At 43.9% G+C, this 19,793-nt stretch overlaps 1 protein-coding gene across 1 annotated transcript in view; it reads right to left on the bottom strand.

The window, feature by feature from the left end:
* Positions 1-11,559: 11,559 nt before the first annotated feature.
* Positions 11,560-19,793, bottom strand: part of LOC139559804 (protein THEM6-like) — a 19,142-nt gene continuing 10,908 nt past the window's right edge. Inside the window, exons 3-5 of the mRNA XM_071376164.1 lie at positions 18,767-18,955; positions 17,590-17,680; positions 11,560-12,436 (exon numbers count right to left, since the gene is read on the bottom strand). Of these exons, the coding sequence (XP_071232265.1) occupies positions 12,308-12,436; positions 17,590-17,680; positions 18,767-18,955 (409 nt within the window). The 3' untranslated portion in view covers positions 11,560-12,307. The remainder of the gene's footprint in view (positions 12,437-17,589; positions 17,681-18,766; positions 18,956-19,793) is intronic.

Genomic DNA, 19,793 nt, shown 5'->3' with positions numbered 1-19,793 from the left:
AGGTTGTATAGTAATGCGGAAATGTTACAAAATAAAAGCCCGCATTTCAAAACATTGTATATCTAATTCAAAATTGTTTTTTTTTAAATCTATGGCCACTTGTGTTGTGACAATGAAATATAATTAGTATATATATATATATATACACTATTTTTTTTATTTTTTACTTTTTTTATACCAATATGGAAATGTTGACACCGTTATGTTGAGAATAGTGGGCTGTAGAGAAATGTTCTACCTGTCTCAGCTAAAATGGGGTGGGGAATAATCAGTAAGGTTTCTCTTATGTGTAGTTTTGGAGGGGGACTGTGTCGTACATAACCAGCAGCACTTTGTTCTCCGCCCCTTCTATAGCTGCACTCAATGCATTATGGTGCCATAGGCTATCCAAATCACTGTACAGGAGGACTTGGTGGCCTGTATATTCTTTAGGTCAGGTTTTACTATATGTGTTCGCTTCCGTGTGCCGGTAGAGGCACAGGTGACAGACAGGTAGGATTCCAGTTGAGGTGCTTTAATAACGCTGAATATGCACAGTGGAGGGTCTGGTACAGTGTATATAGTGTAGATGGTCTGGTACAGTGTATATAGTGTAGATGGTCTGGTACAGTGTATATAGTGTGGATGGTCTGGTACAGTGTATATAGTGTGGATGGTCTGGTACAGTGTATATAGTGTAGATGGTCTGGTACAATGTATGTAGTGTAGATGGTCTGGTACAGTGTATATAGTGTGGATGGTCTGGTACAGTGTATGTAGTGTAGATGGTCTGGTACAGTGTATATAGTGTAGATGGTCTGGTACAGTGTATATAGTGTAGATGGTCTGGTACAGTGTATATAGTGTAGATGGTCTGGTACAGTGTATATAGTGGGGATGGTCTGGTACAGTGTATGTAGTGTAGATGGTCTGGTACAGTGTATGTAGTGTAGATGGTCTGGTACAGTGTATATAGTGTAGATGGTCTGGTACAGTGTATATAGTGTAGATGGTCTGGAACAGTGTATGTAGTGTAGATGGTCTGGTACAGTGTATATAGTGTAGATGGTCTGGTACAGTGTATATAGTGTGGATGGTCTGGTACAGTGTATGTAGTGTAGATGGTCTGGTACAGTGTATATAGTGTAGATGGTCTGGTACAGTGTATATAGTGTGGATGGTCTGGTACAGTGTATATAGTGTAGATGGTCTGGTACAGTGTATATAGTGTAGATGGTCTGGTACAGTGTATATAGTGTAGATGGTCTGGTACAGTGTATATAGTGTAGATGGTCTGGTACAGTGTATATAGTGTAGATGGTCTGGTACAGTGTATATAGTGTAGATGGTCTGGTACAGTGTATATAGTGTAGATGGTCTGGTACAGTGTATATAGTGTAGATGGTCTGGTACAGTGTATATAGTGTAGATGGTCTGGTACAGTGTATATAGTGTAGATGGTCTGGTACAGTGTATATAGTGTAGATGGTCTGGTACAGTGTATGTCGTGTAGATGGTCTGGTACAGTGTATATAGTGTAGATGGTCTGGTACAGTGTATGTAGTGTAGATGGTCTGGTACAGTGTATGTAGTGTGGATGGTTTGGTACAGTGTATATAGTGTAGATGGTCTGGTACAGTGTATATAGTGTAGATGGTCTGGTACAGTGTATATAGTGTGGATGGTCTGGTACAGTGTATATAGTGTAGATGGTCTGGTACAGTGTATATAGTGTAGATTGTCTGGTACAGTGTATATAGTGTGGATGGTCTGGTACAGTGTATATAGTGTGGATGGTCTGGTACAGTGTATATAGTGTAGATGGTCTGGTACAGTGTATATAGTGTAGATGGTCTGGTACAGTGTATGTAGTGTGGATGGTCTGGTACAGTGTATATAGTGTAGATGGTCTGGTACAGTGTATGTAGTGTAGATGGTCTGGTACAGTGTATATAGTGTAGATGGTCTGGTACAGTGTATATAGTGGGGATGGTCTGGTACAGTGTATGTAGTGTAGATGGTCTGGTACAGTGTATATAGTGTAGATGGTCTGGTACAGTGTATATAGTGGGGATGGTCTGGTACAGTGTATATAGTGTAGATGGTCTGGTACAGTGTATATAGTGTGGATGGTCTGGTACAGTGTATATAGTGTAGATGGTCTGGTACAGTGTATATAGTGTGGATGGTCTGGTACAGTGTATATAGTGTGGATGGTCTGGTACAGTGTATATAGTGTAGATGGTCTGGTACAGTGTATATAGTGTAGATGGTCTGGTACAGTGTATATAGTGTAGATGGTCTGGTACAGTGTATATAGTGTGGATGGTCTGGTACAGTGTATATAGTGTGGATGGTCTGGTACAGTGTATATAGTGTAGATGGTCTGGTACAGTGTATATAGTGTGGATGGTCTGGTACAGTGTATATAGTGTGGATGGTCTGGTACAGTGTATATAGTGTAGATGGTCTGGTACAGTGTATATAGTGTAGATGGTCTGGTACAGTGTATATAGTGTAGATGGTCTGGTACAGTGTATATAGTGTAGATGGTCTGGTACAGTGTATATAGTGTAGATTGTCTGGTACAGTGTATGTAGTGTAGATGGTCTGGTACAGTGTATGTAGTGTGGATGGTTTGGTACAGTGTATATAGTGTAGATGGTCTGGTACAGTGTATATAGTGGGGATGGTCTGGTACAGTGTATATAGTGTAGATGGTTTGGTACAGTGTATATAGTGTAGATGGTCTGGTACAGTGTATATAGTGTAGATGGTCTGGTACAGTGTATATAGTGTGGATGGTCTGGTACAGTGTATATAGTGTAGATGGTCTGGTACAGTGTATATAGTGTAGATTGTCTGGTACAGTGTATATAGTGTGGATGGTCTGGTACAGTGTATATAGTGTGGATGGTCTGGTACAGTGTATATAGTGTAGATGGTCTGGTACAGTGTATATAGTGTGGATGGTCTGGTACAGAACAGTGTATGTACTGTAGATGGTCTGGTACAGTGTATATAGTGTAGATGGTCTGGTACAGTGTATATAGTGTAGATTGTCTGGTACAGTGTATGTAGTGTAGATGGTCTGGTACAGTGTATGTAGTGTGGATGGTTTGGTACAGTGTATATAGTGTAGATGGTCTGGTACAGTGTATATAGTGTAGATGGTCTGGTACAGTGTATATAGTGTGGATGGTCTGGTACAGTGTATATAGTGTAGATGGTCTGGTACAGTGTATATAGTGTAGATTGTCTGGTACAGTGTATATAGTGTGGATGGTCTGGTACAGTGTATATAGTGTGGATGGTCTGGTACAGTGTATATAGTGTAGATGGTCTGGTACAGTGTATATAGTGTAGATGGTCTGGTACAGTGTATGTAGTGTGGATGGTCTGGTACAGTGTATATAGTGTAGATGGTCTGGTACAGTGTATATAGTGGGGATGGTCTGGTACAGTGTATATAGTGTAGATGGTCTGGTACAGTGTATATAGTGTAGATGGTCTGGTACAGTGTATGTAGTGTAGATGGTCTGGTACAGTGTATATAGTGGGGATGGTCTGGTACAATGTATATAGTGGGGATGGTCTGGTACAGTGTATGTAGTGTAGATGGTCTGGTACAGTGTATATAGTGGGGATGGTCTGGTACAGTGTATATAGTGTAGATGGTCTGGTACAGTGTATATAGTGTAGATGGTCTGGTACAGTGTATGTAGTGGGGATGGTCTGGTACAGTGTATATAGTGTAGATGGTCTGGTACAATGTATATAGTGTGGATGGTCTGGTACAGTGTATATAGTGGGGATGGTCTGGTACAGTGTATATAGTGTAGATGGTCTGGTACAGTGTATATAGTGTAGATGGTCTGGTACAGTGTATATAGTGTAGATGGTCTGGTACAGTGTATGTAGTGGGGATGGTCTGGTACAGTGTATATAGTGTGGATGGTCTGGTACAGTGTATATAGTGTGGATGGTCTGGTACAGTGTATGTAGTGTAGATGGTCTGGTACAGTGTATATAGTGTAGATGGTCTGGTACAGTGTATATAGTGTAGATGGTCTGGTACAGTGTATATAGTGTAGATGGTCTGGTACATTGTATATAGTGTGGATGGTCTGGTACAGTGTATATAGTGTGGATGGTCTGGTACAGTGTATATAGTGTAGATGGTCTGGTACAGTGTATATAGTGTGGATGGTCTGGTACAGTGTATATAGTGTGGATGGTCTGGTACAGTGTATATAGTGTAGATGGTCTGGTACAGTGTATATAGTGTAGATGGTCTGGTACAGTGTATATAGTGTGGATGGTCTGGTACAGTGTATATAGTGTAGATGGTCTGGTACAGTGTATATAGTGTAGATGGTCTGGTACAGTGTATGTAGTGGGGATGGTCTGGTACAGTGTATATAGTGTGGATGGTCTGGTACAGTGTATGTAGTGTAGATGGTCTGGTACAGTGTATGTAGTGGGGATGGTCTGGTACAGTGTATATAGTGTAGATGGTCTGGTACAGTGTATATAGTGTAGATGGTCTGGTACAGTGTATATAGTGTAGATGGTCTGGTACAGTGTATGTAGTGTAGATGGTCTGGTACAGTGTATATAGTGTAGATGGTCTGGTACATTGTATATAGTGTGGATGGTCTGGTACAGTGTATATAGTGTGGATGGTCTGGTACAGTGTATATAGTGTAGATGGTCTGGTACAGTGTATATAGTGTAGATGGTCTGGTACAGTGTATATAGTGTGGATGGTCTGGTACAGTGTATATAGTGTGGATGGTCTGGTATAGTGTAGATGGTCTGGTACAGTGTATATAGTGTAGATGGTCTGGTACAGTGTATATAGTGTAGATGGTCTGGTACAGTGTATATAGTGTGGATGGTCTGGTACAGAACAGTGTATGTACTGTAGATGGTCTGGTACAGTGTATATAGTGTAGATGGTCTGGTACAGTGTATATAGTGTGGATGGTCTGGTACAGTGTATATAGTGTAGATGGTCTGGTACAGTGTATATAGTGTAGATGGTCTGGTACAGTGTATATAGTGTAGATGGTCTGGTACAGTGTATATAGTGTGGATGGTCTGGTACAGAACAGTGTATGTACTGTAGATGGTCTGGTACAGTGTATATAGTGTAGATGGTCTGGTACAGTGTATATAGTGTGGATGGTCTGGTACAGTGTATATAGTGTAGATGGTCTGGTACAGTGTATATAGTGGGGATGGTCTGGTACAGTGTATATAGTGTAGATGGTCTGGTACAGTGTATATAGTGTAGATGGTCTGGTACAGTGTATATAGTGTAGATGGTCTGGTACAGTGTATGTAGTGTAGATGGTCTGGTACAGTGTATGTAGTGTAGATGGTCTGGTACAGTGTATGTAGTGTAGATGGTCTGGTACAGTGTATGTAGTGTAGATGGTCTGGTACAGTGTATGTAGTGTAGATGGTCTGGTACAGTGTATATAGTGTAGATGGTCTGGTACAGTGTATGTAGTGTGGATGGTTTGGTACAGTGTATATAGTGTAGATGGTCTGGTACAGTGTATATAGTGTAGATGGTCTGGTACAGTGTATATAGTGTGGATGGTCTGGTACAGTGTATATAGTGTGGATGGTCTGGTACAGTGTATATAGTGTAGATGGTCTGAGACACTTAGTGGTCTGACAACTTGCCTCAACCAAAGTGTGTGTGTGGTCTGTAAGTAGAGAGAAATGAAGATACACAGTAGACACTAGTGACTGACAGAATACCATCTCCAATTCACATCTTATAAAACATGCACGACTACAACGTGACTGATGACTTAATGCAATACAACGTGACTGATGACTTAATGCTATACAACGTGACTGATGACTTAATGCAATACAACGTGACTGATGACTTAATGCTATACAACGTGACTGATGACTTAATGCAATACAACGTGACTGATGACTTAATGCAATACAACGTGACTGATGACTTAATGCAATACAACGTGACTGATGACTTAATGCTATACAACGTGACTGATGACTTAATGCAATACAACGTGACTGATGACTTAATGCAATACAACGTGACTGATGACTTAATGCAATACAACGTGACTGATGACTTAATGCTATACAACGTGACTGATGACTTAATGCAATACAACGTGACTGATGACTTAATGCAATACAACGTGACTGATGACTTAATGCAATACAACGTGACTGATGACTTAATGCTATACAACGTGACTGATGACTTAATGCAATACAACGTGACTGATGACTTAATGCTATACAACGTGACTGATGACTTAATGCTATACAACGTGACTGATGACTTAATGCTATACAACGTGACTGATGACTTAATGCAATACAACGTGACTGATGACTTAATGCTATACAACGTGACTGATGACTTAATGCAATACAACGTGACTGATGACTTAATGCAATACAACGTGACTGATGACTTAATGCTATACAACGTGACTGATGACTTAATGCTATACAACGTGACTGATGACTTAATGCAATACAACGTGACTGATGACTTAATGCAATACAACGTGACTGATGACTTAATGCTATACAACGTGACTGATGACTTAATGCTATACAGGACCGTTCAGCACAATACAACGTGACTGATGACTTAATGCAATACAACGTGACTGATGACTTAATGCAATACAACGTGACTGATGACTTAATGCTATACAGGACCGTTCAGCTCAATACAACGTGACTGATGACTTAATGCAATACAACGTGACTGATGACTTAATGCTATACAACGTGACTGATGACTTAATGCTATACAACGTGACTGATGACTTAATGCTATACAACGTGACTGATGACTTAATGCTATACAACGTGACTGATGACTTAATGCTATACAACGTGACTGATGACTTAATGCTATACAACGTGACTGATGACTTAATGCTATACAACGTGACTGATGACTTAATGCTATACAACGTGACTGATGACTTAATGCTATACAACGTGACTGATGACTTAATGCAATACAACGTGACTGATGACTTAATGCAATACAACGTGACTGATGACGTAATGCAATACAACGTGACTGATGACGTAATGCTATACAACGTGACTGAATTCAGATCAGAAGGGGTGTAGTCGCACCTGTACTACAAAGCACCGTCATCTTCAGTACAGGGCTACTACAGCACAACGAACTGGAATACCTCTAAACAGTTAAACACAATGTAATACCAATATAATGATGTACCATACACTTCTACAATTACAGGACATATACACAACGCACTGGGGGACATTATCCTGTACAAATACAGGGTTAAACGTCCGAAATGGTATGACAACCAAAACAGAGCTAGCCAGGTCCAAACCAGAACAGTATAAACTACTAATTAGCATAACCATAAATATTACATTATCTTCACAGAGTGCATCTTCAGACATAAACACCTGAAAGATATGAAATATGTACTTACATATCAACAAGGATGCACATTGGCCTTGGCTAACACAATGAAAGCTAACTGGTGAAAACACAAGGATGCACACTGGCCTTGGCTAACACAATGAAAGCTAACTGGTGGGAACACACAAGGACGCCCACTGGCCTTGGCTAACACAATGAACGCTAACTGGTGGGAAAACACAAGGACGTCCACTGGCCTTGGCTAACACAATGAATGCTAACTGGTGGGAAAACACAAGGACGCCCACTGGCCTTGGCTAACACAATGAAAGCTAACTGGTGGGAAAACACAAGGACGCCCACTGGCCTTGGCTAACACAATGAACGCTAACTGGTGGGAAAACACAAGGACGCCCACTGGCCTTGGCTAACACAATGAACGCTAACTGGTGGGAACACACAAGGACGCCCACTGGCCTTGGCTAACACAATGAACGCTAACTGGTGGGAAAACACAAGGACGCCCACTGGCCTTGGCTAACACAATGAACGCTAACTGGTGGGAAAACACAAGGACGCCCACTGGCCTTGGCTAACACAATGAATGCTAACTGGTGGGAAAACACAAGGACGCCCACTGGCCTTGGCTAACACAATGAAAGCTAACTGGTGGGAAAACACAAGGATGCACACTGGTCGTGTCTAACTGGTGAAAACACAAGGATGCCCACTGGCCGTGTCTAACTGGTGAAAACACAAGGACGCCCACTGGCCTTGGCTAACACAATGAACGCTAACTGGTGGGAAAACACAAGGACGCCCACTGGCCTTGGCTAACACAATGAACGCTAACTGGTTGGAAAACACAAGGATGCACACTGGCCTTGGCTAACACAATGAATGCTAACTGGTGAAAACACAAGGATGCCCACTGGCCGTGTCTAACTAGTGAAAACACAAGGGATGCCCACTGGTCGTGTCTAACTGGTGAAAACACAAGGGATGCCCACTGGTCGTGTCTAACTGGTGAAAACACAAGGATGCCCACTGGTCGTGTCTAACTGGTGGGAAAACACAAGGATGGCTGGAGCTTTCTCTCACTGATCTCTGAGCTGGAGATCGCCCAGCATGCTCTGCTCCACTTCACCGGTGATCTGATATATTGAACCTACAGATACTTCACAGCTTTTTGTTTTTACACGTTAATTTACAGTTCAAGTACATAGTTATCAATAGTTAGAATGACTAACAACAAAAGAAACTAAGTGTACAGAACTACATTTCATAAATGTATTTTCATAACAATAAATACAAATCACGGTCCTGTTCTGTTTTAGTTTCATGAGGAATCACCTTCAGTCGTCACTTGGCAAATTGTGTTCTAGTGATATGTAGGTGAAAAAATCATATGAATTACATTGCATCTTTCAGTCTTACCAGACTTCCTGTATGCTTCTGGTTCCCACCATAGTGCAGCACAGCCCCCCTTCAAAACTATACATATTTGTTTAGTAGAGATCCTACTGAGTATTTCCCAGACCACTTTAGCTGAGGAAAGGTTCTGTCTCTACAAGCCAATAGGTATCCCTTAAACCCCGTCCTGCGTTGCAGTGAAAGGAGTGGGTGGACTCACCAGTACTCTGTCAGCACAAGAGACCCATTTAAGTTTTGCCGACTATTGAGTAATTCTAATAACAGTGTATTTCTTTAAATATAGCCTACCCAATAGCTTTCAACATATGAGTATTTGTGTAAACTTAACATAAATAATACAATAATAAAATACTTCAAATTTCCCACTGTCTTTTTCAGAGGTGGTTGCAATGTTGTGATAAAACGTTGTACTGCACTGGACTGAAAAAAAAATATCGATATTCTCAAATGTAGCTTCTTTTCCACAGGGACTTTTATTTAGAAGAGGAATTTTAAAAATCCGCTATCGTGCTGTCAGCATAATATCCTGCTGCTAGGAGAACGGTAATATACGGTGTGCTTACTTTCGAACCGGTCACCCTGCCCCAAACAATGTCTTCTTCGGGTTTGCTGGCGAACTACACGCAAAATGTATATTATCGCCACCAACTGGTCGGGGGTGAAAAAAATAAACACTAAAGAAAAGTAAATTCTACTACAGGTACGAGAAAATTAACATTAATCTACACAAAACAATTTACTAAAATATATATAGTCCCACTCCTTTAGTCATTCTAAACTTCAAATCCACTGTTCAGGCTCTGGGGCCTGTGAGGGTGGGACTGCACAAGGCTCTGGGGCCTGTGAGGGTGGGACTGCACAAGGCTCTGGGGCCTGTGAGGGTGGGACTGCACAAGGCTCTGGGGCCTGTGAGGGTGGGACTGCACAAGGCTCTGGGGCCTGTGAGGGTGGGACTGCACAAGGCTCTGGGGCCTGTGAGGGTGGGACTGCACAAGGCTCTGGGGCCTGTGAGGGTGGGACTGCACAAGGCTCTGGGGCCTGTGAGGGTGGGACTGCACAAGGCTCTGGGGCCTGTGAGGGTGGGACTGCACAAGTCAGTAATGCATGTCGTCTTTTAATCCCAGAAACAACTCAGCTGACTTTTTTCCTCCAACTTGATCATTGCTATAAAAGCAGCAAAGGCCACGTTTTTCACTTGAAGCCTGTCTGGATCCTGCTGGTGACACGCAGGCCTCGGTCTGGATCCTGCTGGTGACACGCAGGCCTCGGTCTGGATCCTGCTGGTGACACGCAGGCCTCGGTCTGGATCCTGCTGGTGACACGCAGGCCTCGGTCTGGATCCTGCTGGTGACACGCAGGCCTCGGTCTGGATCCTGCTGGTGACACGCAGGCCTCGGTCTGGATCCTGCTGGTGACACGCAGGCCTCGGTCTGGATCCTGCTGGTGACACGCAGGCCTCGGTCTGGATCCTGCTGGTGACACGCAGGCCTCGGTCTGGATCCTGCTGGTGACACGCAGGCCTCGGTGCATGTTGCTGTTTAAGCTCCTCCACGTGCTTGACTTGGACTGAAAGAGTTCCAGTAATCATTTTCAGTGCCGGTAGAGTTGATATTTAGGTGCAGGAGCTACATCTATTCTATAAGAGGAACAGGATCTATTCTATAAGAGGAACAGGATCTATTCTATAAGAGGAACAGGATCTATTCTATAAGAGGAACAGGATCTATTCTATAAGAGGAACAGGATCTATTCTATAAAGAGGAACAGGATCTATTCTATAAAGAGGAACAGGATCTATTCTATAAAGAGGAACAGGATCTATTCTATAAGAGGAACAGGATCTATTCTATAAGAGGAACAGGATCTATTCTATAAAGAGGAACAGGATCTATTCTATAAAGAGGAACAGGATCTATTCTATAAGAGGAACAGGATCTATTCTATAAGAGGAACAGGAGCTACATCTACTCTATAAGAGGCACAGCAGCTACATCTATAAGAGGAACAGGAGCTCAAGCAATCGGACATTTGAGGTGCCGGTACTCAGCTCCGATGAACTCCTGCCCAAGTCAAGCACTGGCTCCCGTTATACCACTGGTTATACCACTGGTTATACCACTGGTTATACCACTGCCCTGATTTTGGCATTCCAAGGATGTCCTGTCATGTTCTCCTCCACAGTTACTACACTTTATTCCTTTGTAATTCTCTTCTGCTATACAATCAGTGATCTTCCCCAGACATCCTACAGCTCAGCTCCCGTCTGCAGACTCTGTCTACATGAGAAAACAATGACTGCAATGGCCTGGATACAAAAGCTCTGACAAGGTAGTACACATCCCAGCTGAACTAGGTTGGGAGGAACTCCACGAACCAAATAATGTCACATGCTTGGCTGATTTTTAACCACAACAAAAACTCTGACCTTTTCTCATTTGGGGAAAAGTCCCATCTGCCTCCTCCTCTCCTCCGTGACCCAGAAACCGATGAGTGGTCGAGGAGAGTCTGGCCTTCTCTCTCCCACAGAAGGAAGTGAGAGGACACAAGGAGTTGAGAAAAGACCCCACTGTCTGCATTAAGAGAATCTTTAAATTCTCCCGATTAGATCTTAAACTATAATACATTTTAACCAGGTTTCTATTCCCTATATTTCACAATCAACCTTAGTTACCATTTTATCAGGAGATCTTTATTAAGTAGGCCTATAACAAACAAACAAAAACTCAAATCAATTGATTTTTATTTTACAACATAGAAAATATAGATGAACCTCTTTCCTATACATAAACAATTCCTATATTGAATGGGCAGTAGTAACAGACCGGTGTGCATGCCACCCGCCACAAGGAGTATCCAGGAGACAGCAGAGGGTCGATGGACAGGTCTGTCCTATTTGACTCTAGGCCCAGTCCCACAATGGACCCTATGTCCTAGCACAGATGTGAGATGATTGGTCAGATGCAATCAATATGGAAATGGATCCAACTTGCCCTTTTGATAGGCTCGGTAGAAGTTTCACCGTATTGCTTATACCAATCAAATTCTCTCAGATCTCCACAAGTGCATATGGTGTAGAATCCATTTGGGACTGGGCCTAGAAGAGAGAAGACACCAGTGAAGTCTCATAGGCTGTGTTTACACAGGCAGCTCAAATCTGATCTTTTTGACGAATCAGATCAGCTGGTCAAAATACCAATTAGTGGCAAAAAAAAAATCAGAATTGGGCTGCCTGTGTAAACGCAGCCGTAGTCAGCAGGAGGTCAGAGTGGAAGAGATGGAGCGTCCAGCAGTATGAAGCTGGGGTGTATTCACTAGGAACCAAACAGAACAAACCTACCTACATTTGTCCAATAGTAACTCAGATTTTCAAATGGGAAAGGTTTTCCTACAGTTGACACTAATGAATACACCCCAGATCTGTCAGAGAGAGCCTTCATGCTCCCATATCGTCGACCACAGCATACCACTCAATCACTTGTCTTTGTCTTCCTGTGCTCCAGTCTTGTCCTCTAGTCCACTCTGGGCTCTCAGGGCCTGGCTGCTGGCTGAGATGAAGCTGATCCAATGCTGCAGATCCTCAGGGTAGTCGGGACACTCCACCTGAACACACAGAGAGAAGAGGACTGAGTCGGGACACTCCACCTGAACACACAGAGAGAAGAGGACTGAGTCGGGACACTCCACCTGAACACACAGAGAGAAGAGGACTGAGTCGGGACACTCCACCTGAACACACAGAGAGAAGAGGACTGAGTCGGGACACTCCACCTGAACACACAGAGAGAAGAGGACTGAGTCGGGACACTCCACCTGAACACACAGAGAGAAGAGAACTGAGTCGGGACACTCCACCTGAACACACAGAGAGAAGAGGACTGAGTGATATCCCATGCATCAAAGGCCCCCTCTCCCCCTCCCTCTCACCCCCCCTTCTCATCCCTGAGTCAGGACACTCCACCTGAACACACAGAGAGAAGAGGACTGAGTCGGGACACTCCACCTGAACACACAGAGAGAAGAGAACTGAGTCGGGACACTCCACCTGAACACACAGAGAGAAGAGGACTGAGTGATATCCCATGCATCAAAGGCCCCCTCTCCCCCTCCCTCTCACCCCCCCCCCCCCCTTCTCATCCCTGAGTCAGGACACTCCACCTGAGGACACTCCACCTGAACACACAGAGAGAAGAGGACTGAGTCGGGACACTCCACCTGAACACACAGAGAGAATAGGACTGAGTCAGGACACTCCACCTGAACACACAGAGAGAATAGGACTGAGTCAGGACACTCCACCTGAACACACAGCGAGAATAGGACTGAGTCAGGACACTCCACCTGAACACACAGAGAGAAGAGGACTAAGTGATATCCCATGCATCAAAGGCCCCCTCTCCCCCTCCCTCTCTCCCTTGATTTGTCGTCTGAGCGCCGTACTCAGATTATTGTATGGTTTGCTTTTTTCGTAAAGTTTAAAAAAAAATCTGACAGCGGTTGCATTAAGGAGAAGTGAATCTAAAATTCTATGTATAACACTTGTATTTTCATCAACATTTATGATGAGTATTTCTGTACATTGTTGTGGCTCTCTGCAAAATCACCAGATGTTTTGGAACTACTGAACATAACGCGCCAATGTAAACTGATATTTTTGGATATAAATATGAACTTTACTGAACAAAACATACATGTATTGTGTAACATGAAGTCCTATGAGTGTCATCTGATGAAGATCATCAAAGGTTAATGATTCATTTGATCTATATTTCTTCTTTTTGTGACTCCTCTTTGGCTGGAAAAATGGCTGTGTTATTCTGTGAATAGGCACTCACCTAACATAATCATTTGGTTTGCTTTTGTCGTAAAGCCTATTTGAAATCGGACACTGTGGCTGGATTTACAACAAGTGTATCTTTAAAATGGTGTGAAATACATGTATGTTTGAGGAATTTGAATTATGGGATTTCTGTTGTTTTGAATTTGGCGCCCTGCAGTTTCACTGGCTGTTGACGAGGTAGCGTCCCACGTACCCTAGTGAGGTTAAAGTTACAGGCTACTTCCTGGTTAGACAGTTTAAAGTTACAGGCTACTTCCTGGTTAGACGGTTTAAAGTTACAGGCTACTTCCTGGTTAGACGGTTTAAAGTTACAGGCTACTTCCTGACTAGACCTGGTTAGATGGTTTAAAGTTACAGGCTACTTCCTGGTTAGACAGTTTAAATTTACAGGCTACTTCCTGGTTAGACAGTTTAAAGTTACAGGCTACTTCCTGGTTAGACAGTTTAAAGTTACAGGCTACTTCCTGGTTAGACGGTTTAAAGTTACAGGCTACTTCCTGGTTAGATTGTTTAAATTTACAGGCTACTTCCTGGTTAGACTGTTTAAATTTACAGGCTACTTCCTGGTTAGACAGTTTAAAGTTACAGGCTACTTCCTGGTTAGACAGTTTAAAGTTACAGGCTACTTCCTGGTTAGACGGTTTAAAGTTACAGGCTACTTCCTGGTTAGACGGTTTAAAGTTACAGGCTACTTCCTGGTTAGACGGTTTAAAGTTACAGGCTACTTCCTGGTTACACGGTTTAAAGTTACAGGCTACTTCCTGGTTAGACGGTTTAAAGTTACAGGCTACTTCCTGGTTAGACGGTTTAAAGTTACAGGCTACTTCCTGGTTAGACAGTTTAAAGTTACAGGCTACTTCCTGGTTACACGGTTTAAAGTTACAGGCTACTTCCTGGTTACATGGTTTAAAGTTACAGGCTACTTCCTGGTTAGACGGTTTAAAGTTACAGGCTACTTCCTGACTAGACCTGGTTAGATGGTTTAAAGTTACAGGCTACTTCCTGGTTATCTGGTTTAAAGTTACAGGCTACTTCCTGGTTAGATGGTTTAAATTTACAGGCTACTTCCTGACGAGACCTGGTTAGCTGGTTTAAAATTACAGGCTACTTCCTGACGAGACCTGGTTAGCTGGTTTAAAGTTACAGGCTACTTCCTGACTAGACCTGGTTAGACGGTTTAAAGTTTCCTGGTTAGACCTGGTTAGATGGTTTAAAGTTACAGGCTACTTCCTGGTTAGCTGGTTTAAAGTTACAGGCTACTTCCTGACTAGACCTGGTTAGACGGTTTAAAGTTACAGGCTACTTCCTGACTAGACCTGGTTAGACGGTTTAAAGTTACAGGCTACTTCCTGACTAGACGGTTTAAAGTTACAGGCTACTTCCTGACTAGACCTGGTTAGACGGTTTAAAGTTACAGGCTACTTCCTGACTAGACGGTTTAAAGTTACAGGCTACTTCCTGACTAGACCTGGTTAGACGGTTTAAAGTTACAGGCTACTTCCTGACGAGACCTGGTTAGACTGGTTTAAAGTTACAGGCTACTTCCTGACGAGACCTGGTTAGACTGGTTTAAAGTTACAGGCTACTTCCTGACTAGACCTGGTTAGACGGTTTAAAGTTACAGGCTACTTCCTGACTAGACCTGGTTAGACGGTTTAAAGTAGACCTGACTAGACGGTTAGCTACTTCCTGACTAGACCTGGTTAGACTGGTTTAAAGTTACAGGCTACTTCCTGACGAGACCTGGTTAGCTGGTTTAAAGTTACAGGCTACTTCCTGACGAGACCTGGTTAGCTGGTTTAAAGTTACAGGCTACTTCCTGACTAGACCTGGTTAGACGGTTTAAAGTTACAGGCTACTTCCTGACTAGACCTGGTTAGACGGTTTAAAGTTACAGGCTACTTCCTGACTAGACCTGGTTAGACTGGTTTAAAGTTACAGGCTACTTCCTGACTAGACCTGGTTAGCTGGTTTAAAGTTACAGGCTACTTCCTGACTAGACCTGGTTAGCTGGTTTAAATTTACAGGCTACTTCCTGACTAGACCTGGTTAGACGGTTTAAAGTTACAGGCTACTTCCTGACTAGACCTGGTTAGACGGTTTAAAGTTAGGCTACTTCCTGACTAGACCTGGTTAGCTGGTTTAAAGTTACAGGCTACTTCCTGACTAGACCTGGTTAGCTGGTTTAAAGTTACAGGCTACTTCCTGACTAGACCTGGTTAGCTGGTTTAAATTTACAGGCTACTTCCTGACTAGACCTGGTTAGCTGGTTTAAAGTTACAGGCTACTTCCTGACTAGACCTGGTTAGCTGGTTTAAAGTTACAGGCTACTTCCTGACTAGACCTGGTTAGACGGTTTAAAGTTACAGGCTACTTCCTGACTAGACGGTTTAAAGTTACAGGCTACTTCCTGACTAGACCTGGTTAGACGGTTTAAAGTTACAGGCTACTTCCTGACTAGACGGTTTAAAGTTACAGGCTACTTCCTGACTAGACCTGGTTAGACGGTTTAAAGTTACAGGATACTTCCTGACTAGACCTGGTTAGACGGTTTAAAGTTACAGGCTACTTCCTGACGAGACCTGGTTAGCTGGTTTAAAGTTACAGGCTACTTCCTGACGAGACCTGGTTAGCTGGTTTAAAGTTACAGGCTACTTCCTGACTAGACCTGGTTAGACGGTTTAAAGTTACAGGCTACTTCCTGACTAGACCTGGTTAGACGGTTTAAAGTTAGGCTACTTCCTGACTAGACCTGGTTAGCTGGTTTAAAGTTACAGGCTACTTCCTGACTAGACCTGGTTAGCTGGTTTAAAGTTACAGGCTACTTCCTGACTAGACCTGGTTAGCTGGTTTAAATTTACAGGCTACTTCCTGACTAGACCTGGTTAGCTGGTTTAAATTTACAGGCTACTTCCTGACTAGACCTGGTTAGCTGGTTTAAAGTTACAGGCTACTTCCTGACTAGACCTGGTTAGCTGGTTTAAAGTTACAGGCTACTTCCTGACTAGACCTGGTTAGCTGGTTTAAAGTTACAGGCTACTTCCTGACTAGACCTGGTTAGACGGTTTAAAGTTACAGGCTACTTCCTGACTAGACCTGGTTAGACGGTTTAAAGTTACAGGCTACTTCCTGACTAGACCTGGTTAGACGGTTTAAAGTTACAGGCTACTTCCTGACTAGACCTGGTTAGACGGTTTAAAGTTACAGGCTACTTCCTGACTAGACCTGGTTAGACGGTTTAAAGTTACAGGCTACTTCCTGGTTAGCTGGTTTAAAGTTACAGGCTACTTCCTGACTAGACCTGGTTAGATGGTTTAAAGTTACAGGCTACTTCCTGACTAGACCTTGTTAGACGGTTTAAAGTTACAGGCTACTTCCTGACTAGACCTGGTTAGACGGTTTAAAGTTACAGGCTACTTCCTGGTTAGCTGGTTTAAAGTTACAGGCTTCTTCCTGACTAGACCTGGTTAAACGGTTTAAAGTTACAGGCTACTTCCTGACTAGACCTGGTTAGACGGTTTAACGTTACAGGCTACTTCCTGATTAGACGGTTTAAAGTTACAGGCTACTTCCTGACTAGACCTGGTTAGATGGTTTAAAGTTACAGGCTACTTCCTGACTAGACCTGGTTAGATGGTTTAAAGTTACAGGCTACTTCCTGACTAGACCTGGTTAGACAGTTTAAAGTTATCTAGAAGGCTGAGTGCCTGTAACTGTAGTGTTTTGGCAGATGTCCAAACTCTTCCCACGTTCAAACACACACGAGAGAGCCACATGAAAGCCACGCCTCCAAGTCCTCATTTCCTTATGAGGACTAAAATCAGCCCTCCATGAAAATTCTGAACTTCTACATCAGTCGCTCGTCCTCCCATCCACTCATTCATCTCCCCCACACCCCTCCTTCCACCCCTCCTACCTTTCTCTTGCAGAGGAACTGTAGTATCTTGTCAGGACTGCTGCGCATGACGTTCTGTTTACACAACATGACAGCTGCCACCAGACCGTCCCTGGAAGAGGAAGGAGTGATAGACTGATTAACACGGGATGTAACACATTACATTTACATTTACATTTAAGTCATTTAGCAGACGCTCTTATCCAGAGCGACTTACAAATTGGAAAGTTCATACATATTCATCCTGGTCCCCCCGTGGGGAATGAACCCACAATCCTGGCGTTGCAAGCGCCATGCTCTACCAACTGAGCCACACGGGACACATGAAGCCAAAACAGGCTGTAACACGGGATGTAACACATAAACCAAAACAGGCTGTAACACGGGATGTAACACATGAAGCCAAAACAGGCTGTAACACGGGATGTGACACATCAAGCCAAAACAGAATGTAACACGGGATGTGACACATCAAGCCAAAACAGAATGTAACACGGGATGTGACACATCAAGCCAAAACAGGCTGTAACACGGGATGTGACACATCAAGCCAAAACAGGCTGTAACACGGGATGTGACACATGAAGCCAAAACAGGCTGTAACACGGGATGTGACACATGAAGCCAAAACAGGCTGTAACACGGGATGTGACACATCAAGCCAAAACAGGCTGTAACACGGGACGTAACACATGAAGCCAAAACAGGCTGTAACACGGGACGTAACACATGAAGCCAAAACAGGCTGTAACACGGGACGTAACACATCAAGCCAAAACAGGCTGTAACACGGGACGTAACACATCAAGCCAAAACAGGCTGTAACACGGGACGTAACACATCAAGCCAAAACAGGCTGTAACACGGGACGTAACACATCAAGCCAAAACAGGCTGTAACACGGGACGTAACACATCAAGCCAAAACAGGCTGTAACACGGGACGTAACACATGAAGCCATGTTATAAAGTACGGTTGTCCCCACAGCTGTCCCCCCGTCACACACAGCTGTCCCCCCGTCACACACAGCTGTCCCCCCGTCACACACAGCTGTCCCCCCGTCACACACAGCTGTCCCCCCGTCACACACAGCTGTCCCCCCGTCACACACAGCTGTCCCCCCGTCACACACAGCTGTCCCCATGCCATAAACAGTTCCATTGAAATCCATAAGGCATTATAAATAGCAGACACACACCTGCAGGAGACGAAACGCTGCTCAAGGTAAAAGGCCTTCTCGTCCCAGACCACGATTCTGGTGCGCAGCTCAAATGCTTCCCCCAGGCACAGGGCCCGGCGCAGGCGGATAGTAGTGGCCCCTACCACCATGGTGGCCCTCAGGGCTCTGCAGGCTTTAAACACCCCGTTACGACTGTACAGGGAGAACCTGAGAGAGGACAACATTTCCACATCACCATACACCCTGTAGATAGAGAACCTAGGGAAGTACAGGACGTTACACACACAATCCTCTAGGGGTTAGGAGCAACTGGGGTAAAGGAATCCTCTAGAGGTTAGGAGCTACTGGGGTAAAGGAATCCTCCAGGGGTTAGGAGCTACTGGGTTAAATGAATCCTCTAGGGGTTAGGAGCTACTGGGGTAAAGGAATCCTCTAGAGGTTAGGAGCTACTGGGGTAAAGGAATCCTCTAGGGGTTAGGAGCTACTGGGGTAAAGGAATCCTCTAGGGGTTAGGAGCTACTGGGGTAAAGGAATCCTCTAGAGGTTAGGAGCTACTGGGTTAAAGGAATCCTCTAGGGGTTAGGAGCTACTGGGTTAAAGGAATCCTCTAGGGGTTAGGAGCTACTGGGGTAAAGGAATCCTCTAGGGGTTAGGAGCTACTGGGGTAAAGGAATCCTCTAGGGGTTAGGAGCTACTGGGGTAAAGGAATCCTCTAGGGGTTAGGAGCTACTGGGGTAAAGGAATCCTCTAGGGGTTAGGAGCAACTGGGGTAAAGGAATCCTCTAGGGGTTAGGAGCTACTGGGGTAAAGGAATCCTCTAGGGATTAGGAGCTACTGGGTTAAAGGAATCCTCTAGGGGTTAGGAGCTACTGGGTTAAAGGAATCCTCTAGGGGTTAGGAGCTACTGGGTTAAAGGAATCCTCTAGGGGTTAGGAGCTACTGGGGTAAAGGAATCCTCTAGGGGTTAGGAGCTACTGGGTTAAAGGAATCCTCTAGGGGTTAGGAGCAACTGGGTTAAAGGAATCCTCTAGGGGTTAGGAGCTCC

Source organism: Salvelinus alpinus, chromosome 30 (assembly GCF_045679555.1).
Source record: "Salvelinus alpinus chromosome 30, SLU_Salpinus.1, whole genome shotgun sequence".
Lineage (NCBI taxonomy): Eukaryota > Metazoa > Chordata > Actinopteri > Salmoniformes > Salmonidae > Salvelinus > Salvelinus alpinus.
Note: the sequence above shows the minus strand (reverse complement) of the source record. Positions and strands in the feature narration are given on the sequence as shown.